Below are 18,506 nucleotides of genomic sequence, written 5' to 3'. Positions count from 1 at the left end.
GAAAGGAGAAAAATACAAAGTATATGCTCATTGATCGAAAGTTTTTTGTGTAATGAATAATATAACTTTTAATTAGATTTCGTCTTGCCAGTTATAGAATATCTGATTTAGGAGCAGCGCACTTGCCTCGACGCATGTCATTGAAATGACTTATTTGAAACTTGTTTGAATACTACAAAATGACGCACGATCTTCGGTAGATATATTTTGACTCTTCTAATTTTTAAATTCTTCCTAATTTCTAAATTTTTGCTTTGTCTTTTGGACAGTCAAACCACTTGGTGTTATACTTCGGCTTTGATTTTGCACCTCTTTTGTAGGTATGGTCAAAAGCATTCACGGAACATGTAAAATCAATTACCAGCCAGAAGGTCCAGATGGCCCAACTGAAGAAATTGATTTTACTCCGCCATTTAAGCGAATGAGTATGTTTCCGGAATTGGAAAAGCGACTTCAAGTGAAACTGCCACATCCCAGCACTTTGGATACCCTTGAAGCTGTGGAAATTTTAGATCGACTTTGTGCAAACCATCAAGTAGAATGTCAACCTCCGCGAACTGCCACACGATTGCTAGATAAGGCTAGTGTTTTTCCTACAATTTGTCTACTATAGATTTTGTTAATTGACGTTTGCTGCCCAAGGGGGGGGGGGGGCAAAACAAAAAGAAAACATTCTCCATTAAATCAATTTTTAAATGATATTCGGCATTCTATTGTTGAGGATGACTTAGCAATGCGTACTCTCCCGCCTCCGTTTTTCGTTATTTAAATGTTTATTTTGAATAATACGAAAAAGTAAGTTCAATTTAGTCCCAAATTGAACGAATAGAACATATAGATTGAACAAAACTGAAATATACTGATTGATTTTGTTAGTCGACGTTTGCCCCCCTCCCCCACAAAAAAGAGAAGAAAGAAAATATTTTCCATCTAATCAGTTTTATATAACATTATGTCTCATCCTCATGATGAGGATGGTACAATAGCACAAACGCCCCCCCCCCGTCCGTTTTTCCTTACTTAAATCTTTATTTTGAATAGTAATTATGCTTCCTGAATCTTAAAAAGTTAAGTTCAATTTAGTCCCAAATTGAACTAAAAATAGAACAATACGTTGAATAAAACTGAAATATACTGATTGATTTTGTTGTCGAAATTTCCCCAACCCCTTTGGGAATATACTGAAACATCATCAAAGGAATTTACCGGAACTTAGTTATGAAAGGTTAAATATTGTTGCGTCAAACAGTCAGTTTGTGGCAATTGATAGGCTACAGAAATGATTTTTGTTCTCAACTGGACAATTTGAGACATTATTCATCTTCAGTTTTTAAATAATTTCTGGGACCACACTGGCTTAGATTAGAAAAAGTTTCATAAAGAAGAAAAAACGAAGATATTTCTAGCAAGTGAAAATGAAAATCAGTGAAAATATATTGGCCGAGACCTTCGCTCAATCGTCAAAAGTGGCAAAGTGGTCTCGGCCAAAATATTAGCATTTCATATTCAGTGGCTGGAAATATCCTCGTTTATTCCTCTTTATGAGTCTTTTTTTAATCTTGACATTTGCCAAAACATGTTTATGTCTTAGGCCTTTTCTTGATTGACGTTATTCACCCTGTTAGTAGCAGGGCCGGTTTTAACCGGAAAGCCAATCATAGCTGTCGGAAAATTTGAACACTGTCTTTGAATTTGTCTTTGAATTGTCTTTTCGAATTGAATTGTCTTTGAAGGCTGTCATTGGGTATTGACTATCCAATCAAAGCCACTGGAAAACTCGAAGTTTGTCCAGTTATATTAACTGTCCAATCATAGCCGCCTGTTCAAAAACAATCCGCTTATAAAAAATGCTGCTAGCAGGGTAAATGATATCAATCAAGAAGAGGCTTCAACATTTTTCCTTGCCTGAATTTATTTTCTCTTTTTTTTCTCCTTTGTCACATTAAAAAAAAATGATTTATTTTATAAATCAAATACCAGTTGTTTTTGGTAATAACATTTCTGCTTGTTTTCTGTGAAATATGTTTGTGTGAAACAGCAGAAACTGCTGCAAACCACACTCTGAAAAATCAATTAGAAGTCCTATTATTACAATCAAATCAAACTTTTTTTGACATATTTGACATTTTTGACCGGTCACGCATAGTGGATACAGGAAAATACATAGCTTATATAAAATTGGATTGATGTGATGGACGGTAAGCAAGGCCGTATCTAGTGGGAGGGCGGTACAGGGTAAAAAATTGCCCGACTCGTAAAAATGTAACAAACAAGCACATAATTTTTTTTCAAGTATCTTTTTCCAGCTTTTTCATAAACCCCCATTTCCTCCCGAACAAACCTGGATGTGCCCTTGGTAGTAGGTATTCCCCCGAAAATTTCTTGTGCCGAAATCTACCTCTCCCGCAGAAAGTTCTTACATAAGAATTCAGCAGCCAAAAAGAAAGTATGACAAATGAAAGTAATGAAGAAAAGCTGGAATTTTTTGAATATTCTACTGGTATTGAAAAATTTGGCAGAATGTGTGGTGGGGATGGGATGACGGCAATAAGGTTTACTGATTGGCTGGCTGGTCATTTTTACCGAATAATTTGAGTGTTTGGTATTAAAATTACCTCTTTAAAAAACTTAGTTTTTCTAATATGCTAAATCGGTACTTGTATGATATGCCCCCTACCGCTCAAGAAGTGAAGTTAGGTTAGTTCTAATAAAATATGCCTAAGTATGGTAAAAATATAATACTTTAGAAACAAATTTGGGCTATATATTTGCGTATAAGGGGGGGGGGGGGGGGGGATTAACGTACAGCGGATTTGCTAGCAAATTGTGTTAACTACAATTATTCTGATATTATGAAGTAAGAATTGTTTTCTGACTTCACACTGTCAAAAAACTTTACCCCCACCCCTCCTAATGTGCAAATATGTAGCCCAGGTTATATATTTCCTATCTATTCTGTCACTTCTCTTTGTCTTTTCTTATGCTAAGTTGAAAGAAACTAGTGAAAAAAACGGCTTTACAGTGCGTTAATGCATGAACAATTTGAGCGATAGGGGTATATCATACAAGTATCGCTAAATCTATTCGTTTAATTTTCATTACGATCGATTTTCTTTTTTTTGGGCGGGGGGGGGGGGGGCATTTTTCGAAAATCCGGCAAATTTCCTAAGACTCGTTTTGCTTGATTTATAATGTTTTAATATTTAACTTGATGAACATTATGCATTTAGAATCAGCATATAAGATCCGTTCTTTTGATTTGTCAGATCGTATGAAATTTTAGGGTCCTTGACACTAATCCTCAAATAAAAGTTGAAAAAATTACTTGATTTGAAGAAATGACCATAGGAAACCCAGTAGGTGTACATGGAACCAGATGTAATCTTTTCAGGTCTAAACCTCGCGTCTCAAAACATCTTCAACAGTTGTTTTCAATGCGTGCTTCAGTCACTTTAATTGGAGACCCTCTTCTGTTGTGACCCCATTCAGGCTCTGGAAAAGGGAGATTTAAAAGGAAAATCAGAGGCTTAATGTCGGTCAGGATTTAAAACAAGTGCTCTGAGACACAAAGTCGTTCTCTAAATATCAAAATCATTAAGATCCGATCACCCACTCGTAAGTTAAAAACATTTCATTTTTTCTAATTTTTCCTCTCCTTTCAGCCCTCCAGATGGTCAAATCGGGGAAAACAGCTTTATAAAGTCAATTTGTGCAGGTCCCTGACAAGCCTACCAATTTTCATAGTCCTAGCACATCCAGAAGCACCAAACTCGCCAAAGCACTGCCCCCCCTATCTCCCCCAAATAGAGCGGATAGAGTCCGGTTACATCAATCACGTATCTACGACATTTTCTTATTCTACCCACCAAGTTTCATCCCGATCTCTCCACTCTAAGTGTTTTCCAGATTTCTGGTTTCCCCCACCAACTCCCCTATATGTCACCAGATCTGGTCAAGATTTAAGATAAGAGCTCTGAGACATGAGTTCCTTCTAAATATCAAATTTTATTAAGATCTGCTCACCCGTTCTTAAGTTAAAAATACCGCAATTTTTTTGATTTTCCCAAAATAACACCACCCCAGCTTTCCCAAAGAGAGCGGATCTGTTCCAATTATATCAATCACGTATCTAGAACTTGTGCTTATTCTCCCCGTCGAGTTTCATCCCGATCTCTCCACTCTAAGCGTTTTCCAAGATTTCTGTTTCCACCCTTCAACCCCCTATGTCCCCGGATCCAATTCGAATTGAAAAAGAAGCACAAGATCCTTCTAAATATCAAATTACATTAAGATTTGATTACCCGTTCCTAAGTCAAAAATACCTCATTTTCCTAATTTTTCTGAATTATCCCCCCAACTCCCCCAAAGAGAGCGGGTTCGGTCCGGTTTTGTTAGTCACGTATCTTGTATTTTTCTTCCCATCAAGTTTCATCATGATCTTTCAACTCTAAGCCTTTTCCAAGATTTCCAGTCCCCCCCCCCAACTCCTCCCAATGACACTGGATCCGGTCGGGACTGAGTTACAAGGTCCTTCTAAATATGAAATTTCATTAAGATCCGATGACTCCTTCGTAAGTTAAAAATACCTCATTTTGTCTAATTTTTCAGAATTAGCCCTCCTTCCAACTCGCCCAAAGAGAGCAGACCCATTCCGGTTATGTCAATCACGTATCTAGGACTTGTGCTTAGTTTTTTCAGAGTCATCCCGATCTCTCCACTCCGAGCGTTTTCCAAGATTTTAGGTTCCCCCCTCCAACTCCCCTCAATGTCACCGGATTCCGTCGGGATTTTAAATAAGAGCTCTGACACACGCTATCCTTCTAAATATCAAATTTAATTAAGATCCGATCACCCGTTCGTAAGTTAAAATACCTCATTTTTTATAATTTTTCCAAATTAACCGTGAAAATAAATATTACCTTATCTCTTATCTTACTATTTTAACAAAAATCTAGTATTATTTAAATTAATTAATTTTTTACACACGTCTCATAACTCAAGTTTCTTTTTTGTAGCATTGAATTTTACCGTGAAATTCGCGCAAAAAGTTGGAAAAGGGCAAGGAAAGTGATTTCTGTTTTCAGTGTTTTCCAGATTTCTGGTTTCCCCCACCAACTCCCCTATATGTCACCAGATCTGGTCAAGATTTAAGATAAGAGCTCTGAGACATGAGTTCCTTCTAAATATCAAATTTTATTAAGATCTGGTCACCCATTCTTAAGTTAAAAATACCGCAATTTTTTTGATTTTCCCAAAATAACACCACCCCAGCTTTCCCAAAGAGAGCGGATCTGTTCCAATTATGTCAATCACGTATCTAGAACTTGTGCTTATTCTCCCCGTCGAGTTTCATCCTGATCTCTCCACTCTAAGCGTTTTCCAAGATTTCTGTTTCCACCCTTCAACCCCCTATGTCCCCGGATCCAATTCGAGTTGAAAAAGAAGCACAAGATCCTTCTAAATGTCAAATTACATTAAGATTTGATTACCCGTTCCTAAATCAAAAATACCTCATTTTCCTAATTTTTCCGAATTATCCCCCCAACTCCCCCAAAGAGAGTGGGTTCGGTCCGGTTTTGTTAGTCACGTATCTTGTATTTTTCTTCCCACCAAGTTTCATCCTGATCTTTCAACTCTAAGCCTTTTCCAAGATTTCCAGTCCCCCCCCAACTCCTCCCAATGACACTGGATCCGGTCAGGACTGAGTTACAAGGTCCTTCTAAATATGAAATTTCATTAAGATCTGATGACTCCTTCGTAAGTTAAAAACACCTCATTTTGTCTAATTTTTCAGAATTAACCCTCCTTCCAACTCGCCCAAAGAGAGCAGACCCATTCCGGTGTTTTTAACTTACGAAGGAGTCATCAGATCTTAATGAAATTTCATATTTAGAAGGACCTTGTAACTCAGTCCTGACCGGATCCAGTGTCATTGGGAGGAGTTGGGGGGGGGGGACTGGAAATCTTGGAAAAGGCTTAGAGTTGAAAGATCAGGATGAAACTTGGTGGGAAGAAAAATACAAGATACGTGACTAACAAAACTGGACCGAACCCACTCTCTTTGGGGGAGTTGGGGGGATAATTCGGAAAAATTAGGAAAATGAGGTATTTTTGATTTAGGAACGGGTAATCAAATCTTAATGTAATTTGACATTTAGAAGGATCTTGTGCTTCTTTTTCAACTCGAATTGGATCCGGGGACATAGGGGGTTGAAGGGTGGAAACAGAAATCTTGGAAAACGCTTAGAGTGGAGAGATCAGGATGAAACTCGACGGGGAGAATAAGCACAAGTTCTAGATACGTGATTGACATAATTGGAACAGATCCGCTCTCTTTGGGAAAGCTGGGGTGGTGTTATTTTGGGAAAATCAAAAAAATTGCGGTATTTTTAACTTAAGAATGGGTGACCAGATCTTAATAAAATTTGATATTTAGAAGGAACTCATGTCTCAGAGCTCTTATCTTAAATCTTGACCAGATCTGGTGACATATAGGGGAGTTGGTGGGGGAAACCAGAAATCTGGAAAACACTTAGAGTGGAGAGATCGGGATGAAACTTGGTGGGTAGAATAAGAAAATGTCGTAGATACGTGATTGATGTAACCGGACTCTATCCGCTCTATTTGGGGGAGATAGGGGGGGGGGGCAGTGCTTTGGCGAGTTTGGTGCTTCTGGATGTGCTAGGACTATGAAAATTGGTAGGCTTGTCAGGGACCTGCACAAATTGACTTTATAAAGCTGTTTTCCCCGATTTGACCATCTGGAGGGCTGAAAGGAGAGGAAAAATTAGAAAAAATGAAATGTTTTTAACTTACGAGTGGGTGATCGGATCTTAATGATTTTGATATTTAGAGAACGACTTTGTGTCTCAGAGCACTTGTTTTAAATCCTGACCGACATTAAGCCTCTGATTTTCCTTTTAAATCAATCTTTTGATTCTTAGAATTTTGCTAGATCTCATGCGATATGAGCTCTTAGCTCTTGTTCGTTTTCAAGACGTGTAAATCAGAGGGCCAGAAAATAAAAAATAGCACAAAAACAATAGCGTATGATGCTTTTCTGGAAATAGTGCTGGAAAGGGAGACAGAAAGAATGATGGATAAATTGTAATTTGGTTTTTAACATAAAAGACTATAGTATATTCCTACTTACTATTTTCAGTTCCAGTTTTCCAGAAAACGGAAAATTGTAACAAAAAATGATTATTAGTGTTATTAGTGTTAACACTTAAAATCAAGTCAAATTAACTATCAAAAAGAAATATTTACAATTAAAAAAAGGATTGTGCCGAAGACAAGGTCAAAAATGAAATAGAGCATAAATAAGTATCAAAAATGGTCAAAATAAAATAAACCAAAGATGAAAAAAATTATCGTATGATTATTTTGAGCATACAACAGCATCTAAAATAAGGCTCGAAAGAGTTAATTTTGGTGCAGGACATAGTTAAGGAACTATTAAGGCGCTCCAGAATAAAGGGGATAAAACTTTTTCGGAACCTCTCAGTAACGGTATTGAGAATACGTTGGAATTGACGAGGAAGCTAAGTGGGAGAGTCGCCCGTGTAATAGGGTCATGAATATTGCGAAAGATATCCTCAGTACGAAGATTAGATATAGTGGATTTAGAAAAACGCAAACAAATTTGTTCTCTCCTTTCTTTTAATGTGGTAATGCGTGGGGATTTAAGGAGGAAGGAGTATGGAATTTTGCTCTCCTTGTAGATGATCCTGAGCGAACGCTTTTGGACCGACTCAATTTTGTCACCAAGTTCCCTTGAAAGTTGTGAATGCCCGACTGGACATGCATATTCCAATAGCGGCCTAATAAATGATGAATAATGACGGAGGGAATGCATTTTAGGGCAATCAAATTTGTTTAACAGTTTTAACATGGATAATGAAACATTTGCTTGTTTAACAATATTTGACACATGTATTTCCCGTTTTTCTGTTTTTTTTTTTTTTTTTTTTTTTTTTTTTTTAGGATCTTCTTTAGACTATTACCCTCAGTAATACGACCTGCCTTGAAAGTTTTTTTTTTTAATCTCAGTAACATTTGGCTTTATCTGTAAAACATGTTCTCGTTTTTTTTTTGTTTTTTTTTTCTCAGGAAAGCGGGACTCATAATTACTCCTAAATAAATTTTGGAAGGACAAAGCCTTGCAGTTAACGTCGTTTATTTAACACACAGTAGACCAATTTTCAGTAGTAATCCAAGAACCAAAATTGTTGAGTCCTGAGTCAATAAGAGGTCTATAAACGGTTTCAGTAATAGAACACGACTGTTTAATTTCAGCCAGCGGAGATAGGAGAAGGCTGAAGTGGTAACTACCCCCTTGAGGGGGCAGAGTGGATTTGGGTCTGTAAAATTTCAAAAGATTGGTGCAAATTAAATAAAGAGTAGCATTGCCTATAGTATTTGGGGCCTTTACGATGTTTTGAATTAAAATAATTACATGTAGATACAAGTTCTAAATCATCAGAAAAATTCCTGCATTTGGGTATTTTGATGGTAAAAAGTCAGTTGCATGTAATTTGTCGATAAAATTTATTTTGTCAGCGGATCTCTGATTAGGGGAGTAATAAAAACAAAACAGGACAATTAAATTGAAAGGACGGCAAGACTTTATGTCGAACACACATCCACATAATGTCACCAAAGTGAGCAAGACACGGAATTGAGATTTCACTAGGGCACAATTCATTAAGGACAAGGAATATAATTCCCCCACCTTTCTCACTCAGAGGGTGGTTTTCGGGTCCGAGTTTAATAAACTGAGACAAATTTTTAATGTTTAACATGTGCAAATTTTAAGTGTGTGCTTCAGTAATAACGGTTAAATTTGATCTATATATTCTAGAAAGGCTGTCAAATTTATTTATTTTTTCAAAGTTAAGGCTCTGAGTTTTGCTCAACGAAAGTGGGGGGAATTGAAAACGGCTTGTAAAGGTACCGTTTTTACAGTTTACTTTTTTAATATCACAGATGAGGTCAGGGGTTCTAGTGGAATTCGTCAGGGGCTAAGCTCGTGTGGTCAGAACAAGGGGCTGGGGGATCATATTCATTTCTTTTATATACAGACATATTGTATTGCAGGCATAAAAATATGCCGCAAATTTTACTTAATTTCAGTAAGAAAGATATCACAAAATACCACTTTTCAGTCGACCGTCACGGCTTTACGATGCCGGTCGAGCGACAACACTGCGCACTGGGCTAGAAGAAATGTGTGCTGGAAGAAAATCGTAGTTAATAACTCCTGTTAATCTTATCTTATTTCACCTTATCTTACCTTATTATTTTGTAATTAATTTTACCTTATTAATCTCTAATTAATTTTACCTTATCTTACCTTATTAAGCTCTAATAAATTTATCCTTATGTCACCTTATTAATCTCAAGTTAATTTTATCTTATATTACTTTATTAATCTCTAATTAATTTTACCTTACCTTATTCATCTCTAATTAATTTTTCTTAACTATTATAGCTCGTTGGTCACTTTTTAGAAGAGGAATGTATAAACCCAACATTCATCATGGACCATCCCCAAATTATGAGCCCACTAGCAAAGAATCATAGATCTGAAAAAGGCTTAACTGAACGATTTGAGCTTTTTGTTTGCAAGAAGGAAATTTGTAACGCTTACACGGAATTAAATCATCCTTTCATACAACGAGAAAGATTTAATCAGCAGGCTAAGGTAATTAACCTCTTTTTTAATATCTACACGTCGATAACTGTCATTCTACTTGAGTCCAGCTATTTCAATATTCCCCAAAATGTTCGCCTTAATACCCTTAGTTTTAGTAGCAGTAGTAGTAGTACCAGTATTAATGGTAGTAGCAGTAGCAGCACTAATAGTATGATTAGAAGAAGTAGCATTAGGATGCAAATGTTGTCTTTTGGTTAGTTCACCATAGCTCCCCCCCCCCGTAATAGCAAGCTCAGTAACTTTCAACTTTACACACCAAACCATTCCTAAGATATTGCTGATACGCCCTTTTTATTCCTTGTATCCTTGGCCATGGAGCCATTTGAGGGGGAATAAGTGTATTGTATTTCCATTTTGTATTGTTGTGAATAAACGTCTTCTTCTTCTGGACAACCTTCGTACAGACGGCGTGTTGTGCGAAAAAGTACTTTTAATGTTCATATTAATAACGTAAATACATTATTGTTTCATAGGATCTGGCATGGTTTAAGATTCTGTTATTAATATTCTGCTTTGTATATGATGCTTCTTCTGAAGGCCGAAGCCCATGTCGCTGGCTGTTGTGGTAAGATACTAACGAATTTTTGGGAATTTCTAACATTTGCTTTTAACTGAAATTATTTGATTTGGTTTTTGAGTTTTTTTAAGTAATTCCAGAATTTTTGTTTTTGTGAGTTCTGCCTAAGCATGATATCATACCAATAAGCATGTGAGGGCTAAAGGCCAGAGCGAATCAACATTTTTGGGGACCAATTGTGGCGAAACATAAGGAGCCGGCCTTTTTAGCTAACGTCAGTATTATACTAGGCTCAATACGCTCTTAAGTGTCAATCCAAATTTATTTGTTCTTTTCAATAATCGTGGTTATGATTGTATTTTCTTCTTCTTTTATGTTATTTAAAGTAAAATACGCAGCTCGGAATAAAGATTGTTCTCAGAAAAGTGAAAATTAAGTTCTGACCTTTAGAAGGCACCGGAGGCGTTAGCCGTACGCTTCTTTGAGGTGTTTTTTATTAGACCTAGTTATTTATGGCAATTAATCATTATTTATTGTTATTTATTTTAATAGATTATTTATTGCTATTCCTATTCGTTTTGAGTTTCATCTATCTATGGATAATGATTTACGGTAGTCTTTCTCTTGAAAAATTATTTGAATTTATTCCTGCTCGGCTTCGGTTTTTGTGTAGCTCTTTACTTTTCTTCTACAAAGCTATTTTGTGAAATTTCTTTTTAATAATTTTCAAATAAATCTTTTGAAGACAAACAAACGGGTTAAACATCAGCCGATGAAAAGTTGACAAAATATGATTTGTTATTGTTTTTCTTTTTTTTCAACTAATGAACGAACTAGTCTCAAAAATTAAAGAATTATGCAAATTCACTATCCAGGGAACTTGAATTCAGTGACATACACGGCTGCCACAGAGCCAGATTTCCAACAAAAAGTCCGGAATATTGCCAAATCAGAAAAATGATAACAAATGTTGAGAAAAATTTCGGCTTTTTCTCTATTTAGGTAAGCCGACTACTTTAAATAGACATTTATGAGTTTTTGATCGTGAAATTTCTGTAATACTATTTTTCTTTATTTCCTTCATATAGGCCTAATTTATTAACTAGCTTTATTACCTTTATTTCTATTTTTATCATCATTTTGACTGATTACGTTTTATCGATTCTTTAATAAATTAAAGAAGAAGTAGGGGTTTTCACAAACATTACTGACAACCGTTTTTTTTTTTGCAATATCACTTGAGGCTGTCCTTTTTTTCTGTGTGTGTTATTTGAAATTTGGAAGAAAAATAGAAACAAAAATTGGAATCGTCGTTATTCTAATGATGAAAATGGATGAAGCAAGCTAACTTTTAAGGTGTTTTGACGAAACATCCCTCTGAAGCTAAACAAGAAGCTATTGGTTAATGTCTTAGTATTGAACTTAATTTCTTCTTTGGCAGAAAGCACTTTATCAGGTTTTTTTTTTTTTACTTTGTCGAGTTTTTATCAGATTATCCGACTGTGAAAGTCAGATTTTTTCCTTGAACTTCTTTGTTTGAAGCCCTCTGTGTATTTCATAATGTATATTGCTCATTTTTAAAGTAAGAATTATTCTATTCCCATTCGAACAAAAGATTGCCATTAATTTAGTTCCAAATGTTTTCTTTGAGCTCGAATATAAGTAAAAGACTCGGCTGGCTATTTCGACTTATAAATCTAAAAATATCGAATATTCTATTCAATTGGAACTTTGATGTATTTATTCATTGTTCATATTTTCCCCTTTGTTCTTCTATTCTTTTTTTTCAATTATCCAATGCATATTTCTTAGGACAAAGCTGCTGGAGACGATGAAGCGCAAATGGTAGATGAGAATTTCTGTACTGCCTTGGAATATGGCCTCCCCCCAACTGGTGGCTGGGGTATGGGTATTGACAGGGTTGCCATGTTCCTAACGAACTCAAATAATATTAAGGTAAGATACTAGCTTTTGTACTTTTTTTGCATGCAATACCTAAATGATTATTAGATTATTATTTTGGCATGAAATAAGGCTATGTTGTTTTTTAGGATCAACTGAACAATCCACTTAAATTCGTTAAACTAAACAGTGTAGACATTAGAACTAAACATTGTGTTCAACAACGAAAGTTAACAATGTAGACAATGTCTTTGTATGTAAAGCTTTCACGATGTAATATTAAAGTGAAAGTAAAGAGCAGCTTATGCAGTGTTCTATTTCAGTGGCTCATCAGGCTAATAGGGAAGTATTCCTCAAAGTTCATCCTTGAGCCTTCTTTTAGGATTAGGAACCAGTGTTGCATTGTGTAATATCTATGGGGCTCGACCAGTGGACCAAGCAGCTGATACGCCATTGAGAGATGAGTCAATAACATCAGCAGCGAAAGTATTTATAAGCAGCTCTGTGACACCACCTGGTCCTGGTGCTTTGTCTCATTTAAGGGATTCCCTTACAGTTTTAATCTTTGACCATGTGACAGTATATCTGCCATAAGGTCTCTGACCTTATGGCTCAGACCTTAATGTGGTAGTTGATTGGGGGCCAGAACCAATACTTGTTAAGGAGTTTTTTGACAGTTAATTTTGTTGGCAATCGTGGATTTAATTTGTTTTTAAAATGTTGCCTTTACCATCAGAGTTTTATTTTCATTTCTTTAATTACATTTACCAGTTATTTTCTACTAACCTTTTACTAATTTGTTTGAAAAGTCTTAACAACAGAGGAACAGAGAGGCTACTTGCAAAGGATTTAATGGCTCAAAAATTTTTGTTTTTTTATTGGCTTAAAACTTTGCTCAGGTTTTAGATGCAATTGGATTATAGAAAGGCTTTTCTTTAGATCGTCTTTTCTTTTCTTTATTTGTAAATATTAATTTAATTTTCTTATGAAATAACGTCACAGGTGTGCAACATCGGAGCTCGTCTGGAACTCAGTTTTGCAATCCTTCCACTTCTTGCCTTTCTTATTTCTCACTCAACTCTCTTTTTCAAATGTTGGTTGGGTCTCTCAACTGCTGTAATCGGAATTCTTGTTGTAATGTGACGTTTCATGTGACATATTCTTTGTGATGTTTCATTTCAATAAGGAGGATTATATCTTTGGTAATCCAAGTGTTATTGTCGTGGAACTTTTCTGCCTGGGACTTCATTTGCAGTCTCATTACGGAGACGGCACATGCAGCAAGATGGCTAATTTTTATCAATGGTTGTACGAGGAGTGGCCATATTCAGAATATCTTTGAGCTTTGTAGACAGACGTGTGATGCCCCTGTTCACGCCAGAATATTCATTTCTTTCGCAGTTGTCCTAAAACACGATCTTGTCATGATGTTACAACGCACGTTATAACCCAAGCTGTAAATAATTTGAATTAGTTTGAACTTTCCGTTATATTAAGACACATGCAGAAAGAACGATAAAAGGGGAAACTCGCATGCTGATACACTTGGCTGGAATGTCGAACATATGAAACACTAAAATGACTAAAATATCACACTCCTCCGGGAAGAGTTTATCAAAAGATGTGCTTAGTCTCTGTTAATACTGCTTGTGAATTATTTAGCAATTCACAGGAAATTGCAAGCTTGTTTTATTAAACTTTGTAACTATTAAACCAGAACTTGAATATATGCTTAAAATTTTTTAATAACAATTATATTTACTGCCGCGGTAACGAGCGTGCATTTCTTTACTTTTTAATGTCATCTCCGCTTACAGTTGCTTGTATGTATGCGTCAGTTACTCTAGTTGTAGGAAGAAGATAGAAAAAGAAGAGTCTCATCCTAGGCAGTGCAATAGCGCTGCCTAAATAAAGACCGATGTGGGCACAATGTATTTTTTATTTATTTATTTCTTTGTTTAAACCAGGGCACTTCGTATCGAAGGAGTTGTCGTAGAAACTTAAAAAAGAGCTCATTCAATTGGAAATTGAAAGGGCTAGTGCCCTATTTAATATTTGGAAGTGATTGGAGGTCAACTGACCCCCTTCCATCGCCCACCATTTCTCCAAACACATCCAATAACAATTTTGAAATAGCCATTTTGGTCAATGTAATTGAAAGGACTGGAAATTATGTCTTTGAGGATGACAACCCCCAAACCTCAGGGCAAGTCAAGATATTTCCCGGGGTTATATAGGTACATATAGAAAGGGCGGTCGTAAAAACTTCAGAGGAGTCTTGTTTGATTGGAAATAAGATGTTCTATTGGCCTTTTTAAGATTCAGAGTGATCAGAGGATGAATCCCCCCTATACCTCGTATTTTCCCGAAATGAAACTGAAAGAAATTTTGAGATGGTCATTTGTTGTCAAAGAAACTTCGAAAACAGCTCGTTCGATTGGAAATTGAAAGAGGCGATCTCCTTTTAAATAGTCGAAAGTGATTGGTGAGCAACTACCCCCCCCCCCCCCACCATTTCCCAAAACACATCCAATAAAAATTTTCAGATATCTATTTATTCAACGTAATTGAAAGGTCTGGAATCATGTCTTTGAGTATGACAACCCGCCACACCTCTCAGGGCAAGGGATGTAAGTTATGTCCTGTAGGCGCACAAGGTTAGATAGAAAGTGTGATCGTAATACCTTAGGAGGGGGCCCATTGGACTGGTAATCAGAAGTTCTATTGCTCTTTTTAAGATCCAGAGTGATCGGAGGGTGGACAATCCCCACTCCTCGTATTTTCCCGAAATGTATCTCATTTAATTTTGAGATGGCCATTTGTTGTCGTAGAAACTTTGAAAAGGGCTCATTCGATCGGAAATTAAAAGGGGGAGTGCTCTTTTAATAGTCAAAAGTGATTGGAGGGCAACTAACCCCCGTCCCATTTCCTCAAACACATCAAATAAAAATTTTGAGATAGCCATTTTGTTCAACGTAATTGAAGGGTCGAAAATTATGTCTGAGGATGGCAACCCCTCCCCCATAGCCCTCAGTGCAAGAGTTGTAAGTTATACCCTTGAGACATTTAAGGTATATATAGAAAGGGTGATCGTATAAACTTTGGAGGGGGATCATTGAGCTCGTAATCAGAAGTTGCAGTGCTCTTTTTAAGACTCAGAGTGATCGGAGGGGGATACCTCCCACCATAGCTCCTGTTTTCTCGAAATGCATCTGATAGAAATTTTTGGATGGTCATTTGTTGTCGTAGAAACTTTGAAAACACCTCGTTCGATTGGAAATTGAAGGGGCCAGTGACCTTTTTAATAGCCGAAAATGATTGGATGGCAACTAACCCCCTTTCTTCGCCCATTATTTCCCCAAACACGTCCAATCAAATTTTTGAGATAGCCATTTTGTACAACGTAATTGACAGGACCGGAAATTATTTCTTTGAAAAAGACCCTCTCTCCCCTCCCCCCGCCACAGCCCCCAGGGCAAGGTTCGATTTACCCTGGGAGCATATTAGGCATCTATAGAAAGGGGAGTATATAAACTTCGGAGGGAGCTCGTTGGATTAGTAATCCGAAGTTCTAGTGCCCTTTTTAAGATTCAAAATGACCGGAGTGTGGATAACCCCCACCCCTCCAAGCCTCAGATTTTCTCGTAATGCATGTGATAGAAATTTGGAGATGGTCCTTTGTTGTCGTAGAAACTTCGAAAAAGGCTCATTCGATTGGAAATTGAAAGGGATAGTGTCCTTTTTATTAGTCAAAAGTGATTGGAGGGCAACAACCCCCCCCCCAACGCTCACCAATTACAAAAACACATCTGATACAAATTTTGGGATAGCCATTTTGTTCAGTGTAGTTGAAAGGTCTGAAAATTATTTCTTTAACAACCCCCATACCAGAATATATTTTGTACTCTACTGAAAAGAAAATGGCTTCGGATTGTCAGTTTAGTATACATTTACTGATATATATTTCTTGAAGTTTTAATCGTTTTTAATCTATTAAAGTTAAAAAGATTAAAACATTTTAAACGTATTTTGTTTGTTTAAGTCATACAATAAATTACCGAGTCAAAGTCAAAACGATCAAAAATTAACATAATTAGGGTTGACAACTCCTATGCCTTCTCAAGAGCTATTGAATCTGAACTCCCTAAAAATCGGACTAGGGACACCTCTGACTAGTATAAATAATTAATTTATATTAAACCAAAAATCAACAATGAATAGAGTAATAGTAACGTGTAATAATGTATAAAAAAATATTAATGGTTGTGAACTACTAATTAAGGCGTTAAGCATACAATAGATAATCGCTCATAAAATTTTAGACCAAATTAAGTTTTTGGTTTTATTCCTCTCGGCATTTTCAGAACAGTTCTGGTAAGCTAACCCAAAGGGATCCTGACCACTTAATAATATTGTTCACATTGTTAATATATTGTTAATTTATAATATCGTTAAAAAATTCTACTTCGAAAAGCTTAACCCAAAATATGCTGGACCAAATGTAGCAATGTGTGTCTCTTTAAGATAAATGTAATTTTCGTTGAACAAAGCCTGAAATACTACTAACATCTTACTGTAGCACTAAATATTATTTGTTTTCAAGACACAGATATGCTCATTGAATTTTTTGGTATGCATTGGATGTTTATTGGGAATATAATGTTTTCTTTATTTTCAGGAAGTGTTGTTTTTCCCTGTCATGAAGCCCGAAGATAATAAACCAAAGGAACAAGCTCAAGAGAACGGCCAACTATAGAGAAAAAAAATCTCGATTCCTCCTACGTGTTTTACTTTTTTTTAACAGGTCCATTTAAAAATTCAAGCTATTAAAGTTTTTCTACTTTTTATATTTATATATTTACTTTTTATATACCTAATATCTGGTGACATTTAAAATATTTTCAAGCTTTCCAATAAGAGCAGCTAAAGCCAAATGCGCTGGCAAAATTTCTGAAGCAGGCAAGTACGCAGGATTTTTTTTTTTGGGGGGGGGGCAAGACCTTCGAAACTGCAGATGTAAAGTAGCACTCTTTTTATTTAGTTGTGCGAAAAGCACTTATAGCGGAAAATACAGATTAACTTTAATCTGTAGTATTGTAGTGGATGGGGGGGGGGGGGGGGAAAGAAGAGCGAAGCCTCAAAAGTACGTTTTAGGCTCAGGTTATGTTCATAGCGATTTAGAACCAGTGATTAATCTATTATATCCCACTGAAAGGGAAATTATAGGGTTAACAGTGCAATATGGATGATGTGGGGGGTAGTTCTTCTATTACGTAAACGTCGATTTTAATGAAAAATGATAGTTTCCAAAATTGATCCATTAAAAGCAGTACTTTATCCTGAAAAGGGGGGGGGGAATAAACGCCCTAATATCAAGGATAATTCTATTTTGCTGTAGAAAGCAAACTCTTTACAAAAAAAAATAACAATACAATGGCTAATTACTTCAAAAGAGGGTAAAAAGTCAGACAGAAAATGGGTTAATAATTGGGCAGTGACTTGAGCGGATAATTACATGCTGTAAAATCCCCTAAAAAGGCTTCACACATGTATCTAGATTCTTAATAAATGTCCTACTTTTGCCAGAAATCCGAAGAAACCATGAGAAAATTAAATATTTCACAGAATTTCGGGTGGGGGGGGGCGAAGGCCCCCTCCCCTGCGTACGTGCCAGGTCTGAAGTAATAATAATCCAAAATAAAGTAGAACCAAAAATGGAGTTAGAAGATAGGTGACAGTGAAAACCAAAAAGTGTTAAAAATGAAAATGATAGCGATGAGAATTAAAATGATGATTCTTTGGATTTACCTGAACTATCAAATAGGATAAGACCAACAGAACGCCCCTAATAAAGCAGAGCAATATCCAACTTACAAGACATGTGACATCGAGGAGTAGAACAAATTGAAAATAAAAGTGAAGAACAAAGGAATAATGGTTAATATATGTGCCAGAGCAAGAACAAAGAACTCTGCAGTTAGAAGATAAGTGGCAGCGAGAATCACAAGCGATGGCGAGAAAATGAGTATCAGAATCTGTCAAAAATGAAGGGAAGAACAAATAATTGAGCTGCTAGAAGGACTAGCAGCAAAGAAAATCATAATGAGTCAGAAATGAAGAAACACGAAATATTTTGTTATAAGAACGTCGCCGTCTCAATCTTCAACGCCAACAAACTTGGGCACAAAACCCAATGCAATCCTACTAAGATGCCAAGAACTATGCAGTTGCTTATTTGGAGGTTGCTACTTACAACGAGAACCATTATGCACAAAACTACCGTATGCCGATTTTCGAGGCCCGGCCTCGAAATTGGCTTTATAGTTTTTGTTCTTAAAACGAGATATTGACATTTTTTTTCCACAAAAA

The 18,506-nt window shown here is 36.2% G+C and overlaps 1 protein-coding gene and 1 long non-coding RNA gene across 2 annotated transcripts in view; one reads left to right on the top strand and one right to left on the bottom strand.

The window, feature by feature from the left end:
* Nucleotides 1–304: 304 nt before the first annotated feature.
* LOC136026480 (lysine--tRNA ligase-like) lies at nt 305–16,984 on the top strand. Its single transcript, XM_065703095.1, has 4 exons — nt 305–580; nt 9,494–9,706; nt 12,048–12,191; nt 16,816–16,984. Exons 1-4 carry the CDS (start codon nt 323–325, stop codon nt 16,891–16,893), a joined length of 693 nt encoding a protein of 230 aa, XP_065559167.1. The 5' UTR covers nt 305–322; the 3' UTR covers nt 16,894–16,984.
* The window catches only part of LOC136026481 (uncharacterized), a 32,909-nt gene continuing 17,730 nt past the window's right edge, over nt 3,328–18,506 (bottom strand). The window contains exon 3 of the long non-coding RNA XR_010617302.1: nt 3,328–3,492. This is a non-coding gene — a long non-coding RNA (uncharacterized LOC136026481). The remainder of the gene's footprint in view (nt 3,493–18,506) is intronic.

This window comes from Artemia franciscana, chromosome 4, assembly GCF_032884065.1.
Source record: "Artemia franciscana chromosome 4, ASM3288406v1, whole genome shotgun sequence".
In the NCBI taxonomy this organism is placed as follows: domain Eukaryota; kingdom Metazoa; phylum Arthropoda; class Branchiopoda; order Anostraca; family Artemiidae; genus Artemia; species Artemia franciscana.
Note: the sequence above shows the minus strand (reverse complement) of the source record. Positions and strands in the feature narration are given on the sequence as shown.